The 20,767-nt window shown below is 34.9% G+C and overlaps 1 protein-coding gene and 1 pseudogene across 1 annotated transcript in view; both read left to right on the top strand.

Moving 5' to 3' along the window:
- TMEFF2 (transmembrane protein with EGF like and two follistatin like domains 2) overlaps nucleotides 1–20,767 on the top strand; it is a 278,065-nt gene that overhangs the window by 140,185 nt on the left and 117,113 nt on the right. The window contains exon 5 of the mRNA XM_019974224.2: nucleotides 15,732–15,828. Within this exon, the coding sequence (XP_019829783.1) occupies nucleotides 15,732–15,828 (97 nt within the window). The remainder of the gene's footprint in view (nucleotides 1–15,731; nucleotides 15,829–20,767) is intronic.
- On the top strand, nucleotides 11,009–11,095 carry LOC139179093 (U6 spliceosomal RNA; annotated as a pseudogene).

Here is a 20,767-nt window from a genome sequence, read left to right as displayed (position 1 = left end):
ATACTTATATGCTTGAGAATTTTAGCATGTATGTCCTTCAGCACTATAATTTTTAAAATAAACATTAAGAAGAATAGGCTGTAGTCCCTATTAAACCTTAATTTTTATGTTTTAGCCTGACCAACAAATTTCCCAAAAACTTGACGAAACTTTTCCTCAAATTTCCAAGAACAAGGAAATTAATATAGTGCCAATTATCTTACAATTCAGGTGTAAGATGTTAAAAAATGAAAGGTCCATGAATCTTGATGAAACTATAAATAAAAGTGATTTGAGTTTAAAAACTCAGAGTTTAGGAAATTGGTCTCATTATGAGATTCCAAATAAAGCATTATTAATTTTTTAAAATTTATGTCCTTCCATTTATTTCTGGATATCCTTGGTGATCTAATGGTGATAAACATTTCTCTAAAATCTCATACAATTTTTAAAAATCTAGATGTCTTTTCCACAATTATTCATTCTTTCCATTTTACAGTTTTAGATTGAGTTCATGGTTCTGTAAGAAGTCATATTGATTAGATTGAAGTCAATTTCTAACCTATTCCAGCACTTCAGCTTTCTTAGGCCATTTTGTGGTTGGGTTTGGTTTTGTCTTTTCCTTTTTTCCATTTTGTAGAAGATGTTCATGTCTTCTTTCACACTTCAGGTTGGATCATTTTGACCTTTTTATCCTTACTTTTGACTATACATTTTTCATTGCTTTCTTTTGCTTATGTTAATTCAAAATAAGGTAGGTGAAAGTGCTTTTTCAGTGCAACTGAGTGTAGTAGGGCCTTCCTGGCATGACTGTTAGTGGGGCTGATTCTGAGATGGAGCATCAAAAGAAAGGTCTTCAAGAGTGCTAGGGAACAGGCCATATGTTACAGATTTGAAACCAGAGCTAGAGAGATAGCTGTGGACTGGAAAAGGAAATCACAAGAGTCACTGAATTCCACCAACCAGAGCCAATAGGCAGAGGGCACTTGGAGAGATAAAGCAGGGGTCTCTCAATATAAAACAAGCAGGGTGGAAAAAGGAGTGTGGCTATATCCAACTCAAGATTGAAACTAAGCACCAACCCTGAATCCCAGTCCTGACACTCTTCCTGTTATTTTGGCTATTGTGAGTCCAAAAACTAGGGACTGGACCTTTAATAGCAAAAATAGGCTGGAAATGTTATAGACAATTCAGAAAAAATATTGCTATAAGTACCAATTCTATGAAATGCCTTGACCTCTTAAAATTGGCTTCATTATTACTGCTGCTCTTTTATTTCATTGGCCTATTTATATCAATAAGTTATATATTTAAACAAGCCTTGATCTTTATAAATTTTATTCTTAAATCTCATTTAGACTTAGAAATTAGACTTAGATGAATGTGTTTTTCAGGCTTTACAGTGAGAGCCGATGCCCATAACAGGCAGGTCAAAAAGTAAAATGTAAAGTTCTTATTTTTATTCTTATCTTCAACAATAAGAAAGAAATGATCATTTTAGTGCTTTCTTTGTTTCAAGATGAACAGAGCCCAGAGCTCCTTGAGCAATTTCTGAGACTATTTTTCTGAGACTTCTCATCCACTTCTTACCTGCTCCCCCCTCAATCCTTTTACCCTATCATTTGAGAAACCAAATGAGGATGTTTTGGTATAGAACTTTTTCTACAAGTCTCTCAATATTTTTATTCCTCTATTTTGTTATATTGTTTTATGATTCATATTTCCCTACTCCCTTACAGTATCACTGTAAGGCCACTCACAAGAGCCAAAAAATCATGTTTGTGATGCCCAGGCTTGAACTTCCTTCAAAGAACCTTCTTACTTGGAATAAAAAATGACTTTACTTCAACTTTAACACTTTTTTAGTATTGACACCTTAGGGTGGCAGAGCAACTTAGAGGGTACAAAGCATTTTCATACCTTCTCACTACCACCTGTGAGCTAAGCAGGTCAGGCATCTCATTTTATGAGCAAGAAATCTGGGGATCAAGAAGGAACCTGGGTAAACCAAATCCAGCTCTCAGAGCATTAGGCCTAAACTTTGTCTATCACATAACTGCCTTTAGATTACTTCATGTTATTTTCAACTTTAAATGGCATCTAAGATTTTCATTTTAATATAATGCATGGGAGATATATTTAAGAGAGGCAAGTTTGCAAGTTCAGAGATCAGGTAGTTAGAAGTTTAGGCAAGTATGATGAGGCTCTGAACTAGTACTATGGTGATGGAATGGGAAAACAGGAAAGAACCATGACAGGTTGTTACTAGATTGTAAAGTCCCTCTACTAAAACAAATATGAAGCAAATTAAAGTTGACTGTATTGACAATTTAGTCTTTATCTGATGATTCAAAGGAAACTTTCTATATCACAAAATGTCTTTATCAATACCAAAAGTCATGTACTAATGACATACAGAACTGTACGTTAATAAAACTATATCTTTGTTCACCAGAGATTTACTATTTAGAAGAGTTAAACACAAATGAGTGTTAAAAAAAGATTTACAAAGACTTGGTCTTTCTTCATTCACATTTACTCCCCTATATTTCACATTTTGTCTCTTCCTGTCACATCCTCTCAACTGATGACCTTTCTTTTGAGTACAAATGCGATACAGGCAATAAATGCAATCAGAAGAGATCTATTTCATCCTCCTCTTTTCAGTATCACCTCCTGCCTACATCTGTAGATAACTTCCATGAGCCAGAAGATGTATTTGTATTTCTAAGACCAAACATTACACCCATGTGTAAACCCATCCCTTCTCAAGGACATTGCTTCGTGCTTAGGCCCTTTCTCCTCTCCATAAATTTGTTCCTTTCTGTTCCATCATTATTCTCAGCCTGACAATGATGCTTCAACTTCCTCCTTTCATTAAAAAAAATCCCTTTCTTGACCCCAAGGCCTTTTCTAACTAATACCTCATTCTCTGTTTTCCTTATCAGCAAATCTGTGCAAAAAAGTGCCAAGTACATTTACTGTTTCCACTTACTAACTCTTAGTCTCGCCTGCTGCTGCTGCTGCTGCTAAGTCGCTTCAGTCGTGTCCGACTCTGTGTGACCCCACAGACGGCAGCCCATCAGGCTCCCCCATCCCTGAGCTTCTCCAGGCAAGAACACTGGAGTGGGTTGCCATTTCCTTCTCCAATGAATGAAAGTGAAAAGTGAAAGTGAAGTCCCTCAGTCATGTTGGACTCTTTGCGACCCCATGGACTGCAGCCCACCAGGCTCCTCTGTCCATGGGATTTTCCAGGCAAGAGTACTGGAGTGGGGTGCCATTGCCTTCTCCGTAGTCTCACCTAATGTCCTCTAATTGGAATTTGGTACCCTCTATGCTTTACAGTAGCTCATTCAGCACAAGTGAATGTTCATCACTTACCAATAAAATATAAATTTCTCACCTTTGAGGCATTTAATAAGGAAATTTTTAATTATTTGTATTAATTTACATAAAATGATACAAATTAATTATACTGAGTATAATAAAAGCATCTTTGGGTATAATTATCATATGATTGATGCAATAAGAGTTTCATGAAGCCTTGCATGGTGACTTGCTCTGATGAATTCTGCCATGCCTGATAACAAGCTTAATAAGCTTTCTTCATTCCTTGTTTCCTTCTTTCCATCCTTCCTTCTCTCATTCTCCTTTCTTTTCTTCATTCTCTTTCTTTATTTTCTAATCAACTGAGTATCTTTAGCTCTAATTGAGGGCTAAGTGAAATCAGTCAGATTTAAATGATTACAATAGAATTATGCCTCAACATAGTTACATTGTATTAATGTCTTAAATTATTTTCAGTTGTGCAGAAGATAAATTATATGTGATTTCTAAAGAATCCTTGTCAAGCTCTAGCAAACTAGCTTAATTATGAAAAATTAGATTTTCTGTAATGATCTCTTCTTTTGAGTGTTTAATATAAAATTACATTTGCTCAGTCATGAACTTGGTTCTTTTAAACCATTTTGTGTAACTGTAATTTCAACCTTCCTTTAGTTTTTTGGCATTTGAATCACTTATTAAAAATTATCAGTGGATTTGTACTTCTTTTAATTAAAAAGAAGCAAAGATAATGAATTTCCTTCCCCAAATCTGAATACATCTTACTGCATTATGGCCCTGATACCCACACAGAATTAATCTGCGCTAGTTTTGTAAATAGGAGACCAAAATGTTACTCCTCTTGTTTTAGTATTTCAATAATATGATAACTGTGTATTTATTATTCATATGACAATATCAACACATTATAATATGAATTTTAAAAAGTATTTCTTATTTTTCTTTAAAGACATTGAGGTTTCTAGGGAAATGTTAGAAAATGTAAAAGAGAACATGACTATGGCTCATAAACAACAGCTTAGAATTGTCTGAGCCTCTAGAAACTGTCAGCAGCTTCCATCATTTAAATTCAACTTACATGTGGGAGAGGCAAGTGAGAGGTAAAACTGCCATACAAAAAGCAAAACAGACAAAACTGTACAAATTAAAAAATGGAATGGAGGGTTTTGATTTGTTTCTATTGCTCTTAAAGAAAGAACATTTTTCCTTCATTGGAGGATAAACTCAAAAGTTCAGCTTTTTGGTGATAATGAGATAGAAATTTATGCAAGTAATTCAGAAAGAAAAATCACTGTTTACAATTTGATAAAGTAATTTTAGTTACAACAGATAACATTGAATGGTATCACTGACAAATCCTTTATCTATGTAAATAAAGTGGAAAAAATTACATGCCTACCAAGGCATGATAACTTTGTCATCTATTTAAAAAACAAAAACAAAGAGCACTGACTACTAGATTAATGTTGACTCTAAAATACAAAGAAAAAAATGCATTCTAAATTTTGAAAACTTCAGATTAAGATATATATAAAATGTGTGTAATTTTTTAAACTTTTTAATAATTTAAATGAGTATAGAACCAATATCTATGAACCATATTTAAGCTTAGAAATCTCACTCTTTCTATTGATGCATTATGATTGTTTCAGGGACCCCTTACTTTATTTCAGAATTGATGCACGTGGAGGTTTCTATTTATGCATATTTATACTATGTTTTTTGTGGGTTTTTCCTTTTTTTTAGCTGAAGTACAATTGATTTACAATTTTCAGGTGTACAAAAAGTGACTCAGTTATATATATATATATATATATATATATATATATATATATATATATATATATACACATATATATGTATATATATATGTTTTTCAGATTATTTCTGATCATGGGTTATATAAGATATTGAATATAGTTCCCTGTGCTACACAAGAGGTCCTTGTTGTTTATCTATTTTATATGTAGTAGTTTTTATATCTCTTAGTCCCAAATTTCTAATTTATCCCTCCCACCTTACCTCTTGGGTAATCATAAGTTTGTTTTCTATGTCTGTGAATCTATTTCTGTTTTCTCCATACCCTCTCCAGCATCTGTTACTTGTAGACTTTTTGATGATGGCCATTCTGACCAGTGTAAAGGTAAAGAAAACTCATTGTAGCTTTGATTTGCATTTCTCTAATAATTAGTGATATTGAGCATCTTTACATGTGCCTGTTGGCCATCTGTTTGTCACCTTTGGAGAAATTTCTATTTAGGTCCTCTGCTGATTTTCTGATTGGGTTGCGTGTTTTTGTTGTTGTTGTTATTGAACTGTGTAAGTTTCTGTATATTTTGGATATTAATTTCCACAATTTCTATCATTCTATAGATTGTCTTTTTGTTTTGTTTATGGCTCTCTTTACTGTGTTTATTAGGTTTAATGTGTATACCATGACTAATTTAAGTGGAACAAATTATATATTTGTCAAAGTGATGTACTAGAGTCAAATGGAGAAGAAAGTGGGAAGAGTGAATAGACTGGGATACGTAGTGGTATGGTAACATGCAAGGAAAATATAATAAAATAAATGTGCCTTAACTATTGCAGAATCTATGCAGGTATGGAAAAGAAATAGAAGTTCAAAGGGAGATTTAGAGATGACTAAAAGAGATATTACTTTGCCAACAAAGGTCCGTCTAGTCAAGGCTATGGGTTTTCCCAGTGGTCATGTATGGATGTGAGAGTTGAACTGTGAAGAAAGCTGAGAGCCGAAGAATTGATGCTTTTGAACTGTGGTGTTGGAGAAGACTCTTGAGAGTCCCTTGGACTGCAAGGAGATCCAGCCACTCCATCCTAAAGGAGACCAGTCCTGGGTGTTCATTGGAAGGACTGATGCTGAGGCTGAAACTCCAATACTTTGGCCACCTCATGCAAAGAGTTGACTCATTGGAAAAGACCCTGATGCTGGGAAGGATTGGGGGCAGGAGGAGAAGGGGACGACAGAGGCTGAGATGGCTGGATGGCATCACCGACTCAATGCACATGAGTTTGGGTAAACTCTGGGAGTTGGTGATGGACAGGGAGGCCTGGCATGCTGTGATTCATGGGGTTGCAAAGAGTCAGACATGACTGAGCAACTGAAAAAAAAAAAAAAAAAATGACTGAGCAACTGAACTGAACTGAAAAGCAGATCAAAATTGTACAGTAATGCTCCCAAAATCTGAGGTGTGGAAAATGATATGAAAAATGTTGCCTTAGAATTTATTGATAACATTAATTCAGGTCATATTAGCAATCTTTCACTAGGTAAAGCTATGGTTACAAATGACCTCACAACCTCAGAGGCTTATAACATCAGTGAGTGGCATAATTCTTGCTCCCATAGCTATGGTCAGTCCTGGTCCTGCTCTGTTTATCTTCTCATTCAGGGACTGGTTGAAGAAGCAGCTCCTATTCTGGAATATGTCTTTTTTATGCAAAGGGGACAAGCAACAAAGTAGAAATTCATATGTTGGCTTTCATATAGATTCTCACTTCCACTGACATTTCAACAACAAAAGCAAGTCATAAGCCTGTGAGTGATGTCATGGAACTTCAAATCATATGGCCATGGAGAGGAATGTATAGTCCTTTTATAGGGAAAATAATTCAATCTACAATAAGTGTCATATGCCTATAATGTCTTCCATGGGGAATGTAAGACTATAGACAAGTCTTCAAAAGTGAAGATGTGAATCAGAAGTCAAATAATCATTTAACGATGACAGGCAGGAGTCTCCATTAGCACTGACATTTCTGGCTTTTTGCCTATGAAATTAGAGTAGGATGGATGTTTAAAGTAAAACTAATTTTTAAAAGGAACATGAGTTGCTGTAGCACAGGTAGAAGTATGATATATGATAATAAGAATGCAAAAGATAAATTATGATAAGCATATAATTATAAAGTTGAAAATATGTTCATGAAGTAATAGATTACAATTTAAAGTTGGGTATTGCAATCATTAAAGCAGACACCAATACAATAACCAAAAAATATAACAAACTAATTATTAGAAGAGGTAAGATGAAATAAATACCATAAAATATTTGCTTCACCAGAAAAAAAAAGACAGAAAAGGGAACAGAGGAATACAAAAAGATTGAAGATTGGCTAAATATGAATCACACATCACATTGGTAGACTTAAAACCAAACATTTCAGTAATTACAATAAAGGGACTAAATACCCTAAGTAAATGCAGATGTATTCAGACTATATAGAAAAGCAAGATCCAACTGTATGTTGTTTACAGGGAACACACTTTAAACATAAATGAATGAACAGATTAAAAGTAAAAAGAAACAATAAGTGAAAGAAAGCTGGTGTGTTTCTCTGAATATCAGAACAAAGTAGACTTCAAGATGAATAGAGTAACCAGAGAGTAAAAGAGGGCATTTCATAATGCTAAACAGTCACTCATAAAAGAAGACGTAGACTACTAAATGTTTATACACCCAATATCAGAGCTCCCAAATATAAGATGAAACAAAATAACAAAAGAGAAATGGAAACAATTTTACTGTCACCAGTAGAGATTTTAACACACCTTTCTCAGTAATAGAACAATTAAGCAAAAAAATCAAAAGAGTTATGGATGATTTGGACCATCAACTTAAGCTAATTAATATTTATAGAAAATCACTTCCCATAAGAGGTTACAAATCCTAAGATGCACATGGAATAGTCAAAAAGACAGATCATATTCTGGGCCATAAAACAAGTTTCAATAAAATTCAAAGGATTTAAATTAAACAATATTTTCTCTAATCATGATGGATAGATCACTCTGGATGGATTTTTTTAGTATATATATAACATCTTGAACACCAGACATAGACTTGTAAAACTCCAGAGAGATTTATTTCAAAGCCTGGACAATCAGGCTGAGCTCTTTTCAATACTTCAGACTTTTCAGCACTTCAAAACAATTTATTCTTGTAGCTCACACAAATCTACTTTTTATTTCAACTCTCATCCAGGTTGATCATTTGATTGAATTTTGCATTGAGGGGATGGGGGTTGGGTAAAAAGGTCTAAAAGTCTTCCTACCTAATTCTAAAATCCTTTGAATTTAATGAAACCCTGTATTATGCTTGTTATTTTTCATTTAATTTTAAAACCTGGAGTGACTCTTTTCTACATTTCTCTGTGTCCTTAAGACCACACAGCTCTTTTGTATATTTTAAATGATTCTCATTTAAGTGAATTTTGGATATTTAAGTTAAAGATAAATAAAAATAATATACCTTTGAAAACTCACAAATATTTGGAGGTTAAAAAATGCACTACTAAATAATCCCTGGGTCTAAGAAGAAATCTCAAAGGATATTACAATTTATATTTTTCACAAAAAAAGTCTTTAGAAGAAAATGTACAGATGTAAATACCTGTATTAGAAAATAAGAATGGTATAAAATCAAGCACTTCTTCCATTTTAAGAAAGTAGAAAATAAACTCTAAGTTTATAGCATAAAGAAAATAATAGAAATGAAAAGGAAGCAATAAAACAGACTAGAGTGGGTCTTATCCCTTCTCCAGCGGATCTTCCCAACCCAGGAATTGAACCAGGGTTTCCTGTATTGCACACAGATTCTTTACCAAGTGAGCTATGTGTGTGTGTGTGTGTGTGTGTGTGTGTGTCAGTCACTCAGTTGTGTCTGACTCTTTGCGACTCCATGGACTGTAGCCTGTCAGGTTCCTCCATCCATGGAATTCTCCAGGCAAGAACACTGGAGTTGCCATTTCCTTTTCCAGAGCCATGAGGGAAGCCTGAAAATTTAAATAGCCTTGTATAAACAATGAAATAATAATCTTCCACAAACTCTTTCATAAAATAGAGGAAGTGGAAATACTTCCTGACTTATATCATGAGGCCATTTTAACCCTAATACTAAAACAAAACAAGAACAATACAAGAAAAGAAAATTACAATCTGCATGTCTTATGAGCCACAGACACAAAAATGCTTACCAAAATACAAGCAAAAGTAATCCAGCAGTATATGCAAAAAGGTTATATACCATGATCAAGTTTGACTTAGCTTCAAAATGCAAGGTTGTTTTAACCTATGGAAATCAATCAATATATTTCAACACATTGACAGATCAAGAGAGAAAAATCATGTCCGCATGGGAAGAACAAAGAATCTTAATCTCTGCTTCACATCATGCACAAAATCCAATTTTAGATAGATCACAAACTTAAACATAAAGTAAAATTTAAAAATCAATACACATAGAGAATAGAATAAAGCACAGAAGAATATCATATGAGTTTACAGTAGAAGACTTTTTAGAAATAACACAAAAAAGACAAATCATAAAAATAAAAAATAATTTCATCAAAATAAAATGTCTGCACATCCACACACACAAAAAATACATTCAAGAAAATAGACTGGGAAAATATGTCTCAAAACATTGTATCTGACTAAAATTTGTACTCAAAATATATTAAAAATTTCTGCAATTCAAGAATTAAACAAAAAAATGTTGAATCAAACACCAAGTTGGGAGATTTAAAACCAAACACATTAATAATTACAGTAAGTAAACGGACTAAATACCCTGATTAAATGTAGAAATATTCAGACTAGATAAAAAAAAAAGTGAGATCTGGATTTCTCTGGTGGTCCAGTGGTTGAGAATTCTCCTGCCAAAGCAGGGAACATGGGTTTGATTCCTGGTCTAGGAAGACTCCACTTGCTCTGGGGCACCTGAGCCCATGCACCACAACTACGACCCGAACTGTCGGGCCCATGAGCCAGAACTACTGAAGCCTGAGCACCCTAGAGCCTGTGTTCTGCAACAAGAGAAGCCACTGCAATGAGAAGCCTCTGCACTGCACTTAGAGGAACGTCCACTCGCCACAACTAGAGAACGTCCACGCTCAGCAAGGAAGACCCAGCACAGTCAAAATTAACAATAAATAAAATTTTTAGACAGTGAGATTCTACTTTATGTTGTTTACAGGAAACACACTTTAGACATAAGCTAACAGGTTGAAAGTAAAAAAAAAAAAAAAAAATGATAGAAACAATAAGCAAACGAAAGCTGGTGTGGCTATCTGAATATCAGAATCCCACTGTGAGGTATTCGTCTGAGAGAAGTAACTCATGTACACAAAATGTCTTTTACAAGAATATTTATAACAGCTTTATTCATAAATAGTTATTGTTTCCAGCCAGTAACTGAAAACAACCAGATGTCCTTGGACAAGAAAATGGAAAAATAAACTGTGGTATATTCACTCAACTGAATACTAAGTAACAGAAATAAACTACTGATATGGGCAACTACCTGAATTCATCTTAAAACTATGATGTTTTAACTGGTAGAAACTGAACACAATAATTACATAGTGTATGATTCCTTTGATGTGATATTCCAGAATAGTTCATCTGTGGTGACAGATCAGGTTACTGATTGGCTTATATAGAAAGACAGAACAGTGGTAGAGAAATGGCTGAAAAGGCGGAAAAATCAAACTTTCTGGAATGATTGAGTTGGTCCTTGGCATGTGTTCCTCAATATTGATTGAAAGACATGAGCATTTCACTGAATGTAAAATTTATTGAAATTTTGAATCAAATAAATGACATTGAATAACTGTGTTTGAACATTAATATTTCATATTTTCAGAAATAGTATAACATAGTGTGCTCACTTCAGCAGCACATATACTAAAATTGGAATGATAAAAAGATTAGCATTACCCCTGTGCATGTGAAAAATTCCATATTTTTTAGAAGAGTGGGATGGGGAGAGAGGTTCAAGAGGGAGGAGACATATGTATACATATGGCTGATTCAAGTTGATGGATGGCAGAAACCAATACGATATTGTCATTATCCTCCAATTAAAAATAAAATTTTAAAAAGCTTGAAATTCTGATTTAAAGAATCAAAAAAAAAAGAAATAATATGTTAGGAATATTATAAGAGGCACAGAGGCATTATAGTGAGTTCATAAGAGAAATAGACTAATAGGCAGGCACATCCACTGTGAGAAGCTGAGTGGGGCCAGAACAGGGTCATGATAAAGGAATTTTGGTAACAATTTCCAGATGAAACCACGAGGGCAGGGAGAATTTAGGAGAGAGGTAATTTGATCATCTCTTATAATGTTCCAATCCAGAATACTCTTATAGGAATTAATTAAATCAGTTATAACTATAGCATAGCATAGTGAAGTCACTCAGTTATGTCCAACTCTGCAACCCCATGGACTGTAGCCTACCAGGCTCCTCCATCCATGGGATTTTCCAGGCAAGAGTACTGGAATGGGTTGCCATTTCCTTCTCCAGGGGATCTTCCCAACCCAGGGACTGAACCCACATCTCCCGCATTGTAGGCAGACACTTTACTGTCTGAGCCACCAGGGTAGGGTAGCATATATAAAATATATTTAAAAACCATAAAATGGCCTTCCCTAGTGGTTCAGTTGGCAAAGAATTCGCCTGCAATGCAGGAGTTTGCCTGCAGCAATCAGGAACAGGAGACCAGGGTTCAATCCCTGGGTCAGGAAGATCTCCTGGAGGAGGAAATGGCAACCCACTCCAGTATTCTTGTCTGGAAAATCCCATGGACAGAGGAGCATAGTGGGCTACAGTCCATGGGGGTTGCAAAGAGTTGGACACAATTTAGCAACTAAACCACACAGTTATATAAAATATGCTTTCAGGAGCTCCACCTCCCTTACTCCTCAAATTTCCCTCAATCATGGGCTGAAAACTAACCTTTTGTAAACTGTGTGCTGTGTTTATTCACTTCAGCTGTATCTGACTCTTCGTGACCCCATGGACCACAGCCTGCCAGTCTCCTCTCTCCATGGGATTCTCTAGGCAAGAATACTGGAGTGGGTTGCCATGCCCTCCTCCAGTGTTTTATAGAATAAAGGGAAATAATTGTTTTACTTTACAACTCAAAATAAAAGGTTTAAAATACAAATGTATGTTTAAAATAAGACTTTAGTATAAATGGATCTCATTCCTGCATAATCAGCAAATGAATGCAAATAATTAAGCACCAATTCTTCCTATTTTTTATACTTTGAAAAGAACAGGAAAAAGAAACAGTACAGTTCAACACATGATTTCCAAGGATCTAGCATGTGCTAATTCAATACTTTTCAAGCTTTTGTGACTGTGACCTTTAGAAAGCAATGAAATTTACGTTGCATCTCTGGTTGGATATCATATGTATAACGAAAATAGTGTTATAAAATAAATACTATACTTGCTAAATAAGATGCGGTCTGTGTTTTCTGTCCCCATACCTTCTGCTTCATGTTTACAAAAATGTTTGCAAAAATGCTGATAGTGACCCACTAACTCTATTTCCCTACCCACTAATACATTGTGAATTGTGGTTGGAAAAATACTATCCTTGCTACGCAAAATGTGGTCTGTGGACCAGCAGCAGCAGTTTCTGGGAGCCTGTAAGAAATTTAGAACCTCAGGATACACCTCATATTTACTGAATCAGAATCTTTATTTTAACAAAACCTCCAGGTGCTTCCTGTGCACTTTAAAGTGACAGAAGTCCTGAGCCAGACATTCACTGCAAGAGGAGGATGCTTGAGACAGAGGAAGTCTTCTCAGTATTGTTTAGGCAGAGATGCTTAGGAGCAAGTTGTTAAGAGTATGTATGTGTGTGTGTGTGTGTATGTATATATATTTATATATATTTCCAAGCCTCAGGCCTACAAATTCAGTACCTCTGAGGATATCTCAATGCATTTATCTAAAAAACAATACATAGTCTATGGCCATAGCACCCTGAGTGCCTCTGTAGTGGCTTAGTGGTGAAGAACCGGCCTGCCATGCAGGAGACTTGAGTTCAGTCGCTGGGTCAGAAAGATCCCCTGGAGAAGGAAATGGCAAACCACTCCAGTATTCTTGCCTGAGAAATCCCTTAGACAGAGGAGCCTAGAGCCCTTACAGTCTAAGGGATGGCAAAGAGTTTGACATGATAGAGCAACCTAAGATAAGATAGCAGCTCCTCTGAAAAAACAATGTGTAAATTAACAAATCAAATCTACCAGAGGTTCTGAGCCCAACCCTATTTAAGAATCATTGGTCTATAGTGTTAAATGAAAGCTGGGTGCTGATTTGTTTATTACAAAGGTGCAAATCTGTGCTTCAGAAAGCATGGAAATATTTTACTTTATTTTTCATTGTGATTGCTTCACATTTTATTCCCAGAATATTTGTTGAGAGAGATTTTACTACTGCTGCTTCTGGGCTTACTTCTCCATGTGGGAGAATTTCCAAACATCTCAAGTCTACCAGTAACTGCCCTTTTATAGAAATATAAAGTGACTTCCAATAGAAATATTATTATTAGTTCCGCTGAGTTAGCACGATTCATCACCTGGATTACTTTCAGTAGATCCCTAACCAAGGATCCCTGCTGTGAAAGAAGATGGGGCTGCGCATAAGTGGCTATAACTGTTCATTAAGGACCTTCCCATGTGTTAGTATGTTTCCTGAGTGATGGGAAGTTTTAGTCTAGAAGCTGCTAATCTTGCTAACACTAAAAGGCTCTCTCCCATTAGCAGTTTCTGTGTTGCATTAATAATAAGAAAGTAATAAAGAGATGGGCCTCAGCTGTTCAGGCTCCCCTGAGGTGAGGCCCCAGCTTCCTTCTTATCCCCATAGTCCACTCTAATGGTCTCGCCTCTATTAATGTAATAGAGTGGATAATAAGTGCTGTCTATTTTAGCAGAGTCTAGAATTCCTCTTTCTTTCTGGGGAGGAACACCATTTTTTTAGACTTCAATTTAAAAACTATAACATCAGTACTCTTGCTATTGAAGTTGATCTGTTTAATTCATAACTTTTTTAAAGTGCAGTGTAAATCAAGTACAGGGGAAAAATGTTGCGTTGGAAAAAATAAATCTATCTTTCCTGGAAAAACTGTAAAACACAACTCTAAATGATGGTTTTGTTTTGTTGTTGTTGTTATTCTGGTAAGTCAAATCATTTATTTGCAGAGCAGTAAATTGGAAAATAAGGAATAAAGAGCTTTGCTTTTGTAACTATCAATAACTCTCATGTTAATAGACAAAGAATAAATTATGAAAATATCATATTAAATAAGTAAGGTTGAATATGTTAGGTTCAGGGTGCACTTTAATAAATGATGTCTTTGTTAAAAATGTTACCTTACTAGGGTTCATAATGCTAGAAGCCAATGCCATACTTAATTGTTTATATTCTTTTTCTATTGAAAATGCATAACCTTTTGCAAAAATGCACTTTTTAAGGATCTTTGGATTTAAACGTGTTTTTAAGTATATAATCTTTCCATGGAATAATATTATCTATGCAGTTGTTAAGTTGTTGCAGTTTTTCATCTATAAGCAAAGCTATTTTTGCTGTCAACTACATATTTTTTAATTCACAAATAGTAATCTTCATCTAAAAGGGTTGCTCAAATTTTTATTTCTTGAACTCAAATACTAAATTTTTAAAATTGATTTACACTATTGTTTCCTAATTTTGAAAGCTTAATTTTATAAGTAGATTGTATACAGCATATTTTTACACTTGTAATTTATGGTCTAAGCCAATATGAATAACTATCATCAATGACAAGTATATATTTTTAAATAAAATATACGTTCATAGCCCTTATAGAAGAAATCACTATGATGGGCTCTGTGCAACATTTATGTAAGATTCAATAAAGTAGTGTAAAAACCAATTAAAATGTGTTTTCTAAAATTTATAATTAATATATTTTTCCTTATAAGTACTTTTTACATCTTGAGGGGGCTAAAAGACATATCTAAAAAGTCAAAGCTGCCCACCTAAATTTTATAAATTATATATTAAAGGCTTTTAATGAAAAAAGTTTATAATTTAGGACTGAGAAAATTTTAAGTGTTTCTTATAGACTTTTCCTCTTATAGATTTTTCCTCTAGGCCAGTAACAATTTTGTTGTTGTTCAGTCACTCAGTCAAGTCCAACTCTTTGCGACCCCATGTACTACAGCACGCCAGGCTTCCTTGTCCTTCACCATCTCCCGGGGCTTACACAACATCATGTCCATTGAGTCAGTGATACCATCCAATTTAAATTATTTTTAGTTAATTCTTTCATATGATTTATTAAGCAACCAATTTTAATAAATCCAATAAACTCTATTGTTTTTTTATTTTTCTGGTAAAAAGAATTGTTCACTACATTTCAGTAACTAGCATATCATTGTTTTCTTCAAATTTAGGGAAGAAGAGAGTCGAATATGACAATCTTAATGGAGCTCCAATTGCAAAAATGTCCATTGGAAAAGTAGCAGCTTTCATATAAAATAGTCTTGGAGTTGATATTATGCTCACTTATCTGAATTCTTTTCATTCCGTTTTTTCTATCCTAGTCCATGAAGGCTCAGGAGAAACCAGTCAAAAGGAGACATCCACCTGTGATATTTGCCAGTTTGGTGCAGAATGTGATGAAGATGCTGAGGATGTCTGGTAATGTGCTGTTTTATTCTTTTAAACAAAATAATGGTAAATAATTTATTTTTGCTGTATCAATTATTTCCTAAAAGAAGACATTTTCAGCATTTTTTAAAATCCAGTTCTCAACTAGGAAAGATGAGGGCTACAATAACAGGAAAGAATTTCTGCAGCTGAACTAAGAGTTGGGTCAGCCAAACAGCTGTCTAGGGAATTACTTGATAAGATACAGTAAGATATCACTGAGACTCCCAAATACTGTCAATGTTAAGAGATGGAGAGAAAAAGTGTATTTACCAGAACACCTCTCAAGAAGCATGGTCAAGAAACAATGGATAATTGCTAATCTGCTCCAAGATGGTGTATCTGGGTAACCGCAGAGATTTTATTTAAAGGTATATATATGCGCACCCATAGCTGAATTAGGGAGCTGTTAGAGCAAGGAATGGTTTCTGAGCCACTGTCTAGGATCAACTACTCCCTTCACCCAGGTGTTACTCAGCTTCTCCTTTAAAGATACACTGAACAGACTTTGAATATTCATTATTTTAAATGGGTCTGCCTTCTAGGGCATCCACTCTCATACTGGAGTAGCTTACCATTTCCTTCTCCAGGGGCCACGTGTATTGGCCCTACCCAGATCTCATACCCACAGTGAACAACCCAAAGGTTTTTGTGTGGCATAATAGTAGAAAGAGGCAATCTTTCTTTCTATCTCTCTCTCTTAATATACAACTTTTATACACATACCTTTCAGGAAAGCAAACAGGAGCCCTTTCATTTTTGTGTGTGTGTTTGCCTAGAGCAGTTAACAATCATTTTGATCAAAGTAGGTAAGGGAGTACATCTTAAATGTTCTCACCACACATAAAAAATAACTGGTAATTATGTGAGGTGATGGAAGTGTTAGCTAACACTATAGTGGTGATCACATTGCAATATACACATTGTACACCTTAACATTTACAATGTTGTATACCAATTATACCTCGGTAGAGTTGAGGGGAAAAAGCACAATCATTTTGATGAAACATTTTGTGGGTGGAGGGAATTTAGCTAAGAAACAGGAAAAATTAAGGCAAGACAATTTTGACAAAAATGAAACAGTCTGTACCTGAAACAATTTAGAGTATTTTTAATGTAGATTAAACTGAGGATTCCAACTGAGCAAACTGAGATTCTTAAGGTAAATTAACAAAGTACTTACAAGTAGGCACTGCTATTACCCAGCCAGGTGAAACAGTCACCCGTTAATATAAGCTGGCATCAGTAGGATTTTCATGTCTGTCAGACATTTCTAGCCAGTGGTCAGCTAGGAGCCAAGTCAGGGAGTCTATGCACTAGTTTGACCATCCTGAGGTAAACAAACATATGTGTTCTTAATAGTTTCCTGGACATCTTAATGACTGATGAATTTTTGGTTCCCAAACCTGGCTGATCATCAGGATTACTTATGGAATTTTTGGAACACATCTTTAGTTCCATGTCAAAATTAATGAATCAGAATTTCAGAGAAGTGGGACTTAAAACTTTGCTTATTAAAACTCCCCAGATGGTTGTATAAATATTGCTCTAAGATAAATGACTGACTCAGAGAATTATTCTCCTTCTAAATGCTTTGAGTCAGACAGGACTGAGTGAACTGAACTGACTGAAATACTTTAAAGCTCTGTGCAGTTTTAGTCATTATATATTAAGACACATTGATAGGAAATGTATCTTTAAAATATCTTGGTTATTAATGTTTGTTGATGACTATATCTATAGTTTAACTTTATTTTTAATGCTATTAAATATCTTGCTATCAGCTATTCTACTTTTAACAAATTCACATGGATCCCTAATTTTTTCTTAAGAATTTCCCATTCCCCATTCTTGTCTAATGATCACTTTTAAGTGACATATTTTCACTTTACAACTGCAAAGATCTAAGAAATGATATAATAATAGCAGATTAAAATGACTGATTATTTACTATGGGCTTGACCTATATGTATGCATTCTTTATTTCTCAGTTATATAATAACCCTAGGAGTAGATTCTATTATGATCACTTTACAAAGAGGAAATTGAGTTTTAAAGTGTTTAAGTGGCAGGTCAAGATAAACATATGAGGTGAAAGTAACTCGAGGATGTTAGCATAACAATTCAACCAAAGATGCAATTAAAATATTTCTCCCCTGTCATGTCTGGAATAATGTGATGGACAGATTGCAGGCAGCTTAGATCCAATGACTCAAGACCTGCAGGGTTAGAGCTGGGGACAAGAGAGAAGCCTGCAGCAGGCAGTGGGAAAATGTCCAGGCAAGCAGTGTCACTCTGGTGTTCTAGCAAAAGCTCAGATCTGTGGTATGTGGGTAGACAGAACAAGGAGAATAGAGCAAGTTAAGTGGCATCAGAAAGATTCAACAGCCATGGCTACTGGAATTAGGAAAAGAAATTCAGTTACAAAGGGAACAGGAAGAAGGGCACAGCAGAACCTCAGTCATCAAGGAATTGGAAAATGAACCAAGGACAGATACTGGATACCCACCTACTGGAACTAGTGTACAGAGCCAAGTCTTGGCTACAAAGGGCTGGGACAAGCCCTTGGATCTCAGAAATAAGTTACAGGGTCAGAATGAAGCCAGCAGCAAGGCTGCTGGTGGATGAATCAGTTAGCTTTTGGCTAGGACATCTTGTACGCCCCCAGCCTAGAGACAAGATTAGTTCCAAAATGCAGAATAAAGCTGAACCTCCAGATGGGGCTAAGTGGCCATAGCTGTGAAGATTAGAGGGATGCAAGGGGCAGGGAGCCAAGAAGATCATTATACTTCCCCGGCAAGAATGAAAAGTTGTTCGCATTTAAATAAAATGTACTAAAAATGTCCAATGTAAGCAAGAACGAATGGTGCTGAAATGAGAAGCGTATTGATTTTCATTTACATAAATATCTTTGTATGTTAACATATTGTATTTAGTTATGGCCATGAAGGGCAGATTGGAAACAGCTGAAGGACACAAGAAGAAACCAATAAATGAAATTAAATAGGCATGGAATGCAAAAGGCTATAAAGTAAGATAGGAAGCAATAGGGGAGTGATCTGATTCTAGTACTAGTCAACTGGATCAGGGGAGCTTGATGTGCTATTGATTTTGGATGAAACCACAGTCAGGTCCTCTCACAAACATAAAACACTGTGTATGCTGTGTGGAAACAAAGATGACAAGTCAGTGTTTAGCTTTCTCTTTTCCTTTGACATTAACTAAACTACAGTTTTATGCATAAAGTTTCCTCAACTCTACATTACAAAGTAATAACAAGATGTGAATAAATACTACTGAGAAATAATATTATTGTAACTGCAATACTGAAACAAATGTGAAATACTAATTCCTGATTTTTCTTTAACCCTAAATTAAGAAATTAATATTTACATTTTACTACAAGGACTAAATCTAGCTATTCAATGATGTTCAGATATTTTCTAGATGAAGGTAAATCTTTGTTAGAATTAAAAAGCCAATATGCAATCAGCTGATCTTGTTTTCATAGTTAGATGAGTTTTTGAGTTAAGAAGCAAGTTACATTGGACAGGGGGAAGAAAATTTTTAAAAATAAATGGGGGAAGGGAAAGGAGAGTAGAGGAATAGGATAAAAAAATAACAAAGAATGACATTGATAAATCATAGTACTATTAATATAACATGTTAATGCCTTTATTTTGGAAAAAACAGATGATTTATAAGCTTATACAACCTCTCCCTTATGTTCTATGGTGTCCTTTCAAGGTTTTCTTCTTGTTTTCTTTTTCTTATGGAAAACATCAAGGCTATATAAAATGGTCAGATTTTCTCAACAGAAAAGAAAGAACATTGCTACAAAAGATTCTTCAGTTATAGATATTTACCTATATATAAGAAACAGTTATGCTTTCAAAAGAGAGTTAAAAGTCCACATGGTGAGTGATCCACACCACAGCTAAATCTACTCTCACACTGAGGCATCCCTTTACTTAGAATAGACTTCAAAAATAATGGAACACCTGTGCAAAGGGATGTGCATGCCTATTTATGGGTAAAGGGTTAAGAGGCAAAGAAAAGAAGGGCTTAGAAGATTGTTTCTCTTTATATACAGGCTGAAAAAGAGTAAAAAATAATACATTTATACATCAAAGAGACTCTCAAATACATTCTGCCAAGTATAATTTATAAAAAAAAAAGAAGGGCTTCCAAGTCAGACATAATAAAACTGACTCATTGTAAAGCAATAAAGCCCCATCTGATAGCACTGGGAATACTAACTTAGGATTTCAACAAATATTTCTGATACTTGCTTGGTTTTAGAAATAGTTTTATATTCCCTTAATTATCTTACCTGATAAATTATTTCAGTAAGTCCAAAGTAGGTCAGCAGCAACTCTTTGCACTGGAAAGTAGTCCTAAGAAGTAATTAGCCTAGAACTTTCTGTTGGTCCTGTCAGTCAGAAGTAGTTCAGAGCCCTGGGGTTGATTCCTGATTTAATATAAGAAAAAAGCAAGTTGATAGCTGGGTCTGATCATAGGAATGGCTGAGGATGCAATTGGCTGCATGCCTAACATTTCCAAGGTATTAGACTAGATCAAGCAAGGGAGCACAGGTGTAAGAACACATGGAGCTGGATGACAAATGACATAAAGGGGCAACCTAAATTATTATGTATATTTACTTCATGCATGTGCTTTATGGCTCCTGTACTGGTCTTAACATTGGTCTTGTATTATTCTCAACACACAGCCCCCATTAGCAAAATCATATTGGCTTAAATGCTATTAATTCTTCAGTAGTCATTCATTTTGTCTTTGAAAGAATTAATGATGTTTTTCAGTTTTTTGTGCATCCAATCCTTGTGTTTAACTGTAATGGTAAGAAAGGAGAAAAGCAAAGTCATTTAGTAAAAAGAGTTCAGAAGAAAAAATGAATGAGCATCTATTT

Source organism: Bos indicus, chromosome 2 (assembly GCF_029378745.1).
Source record: "Bos indicus isolate NIAB-ARS_2022 breed Sahiwal x Tharparkar chromosome 2, NIAB-ARS_B.indTharparkar_mat_pri_1.0, whole genome shotgun sequence".
Classification (NCBI taxonomy): Eukaryota; Metazoa; Chordata; class Mammalia; order Artiodactyla; family Bovidae; genus Bos; species Bos indicus.
Note: the sequence above shows the minus strand (reverse complement) of the source record. Positions and strands in the feature narration are given on the sequence as shown.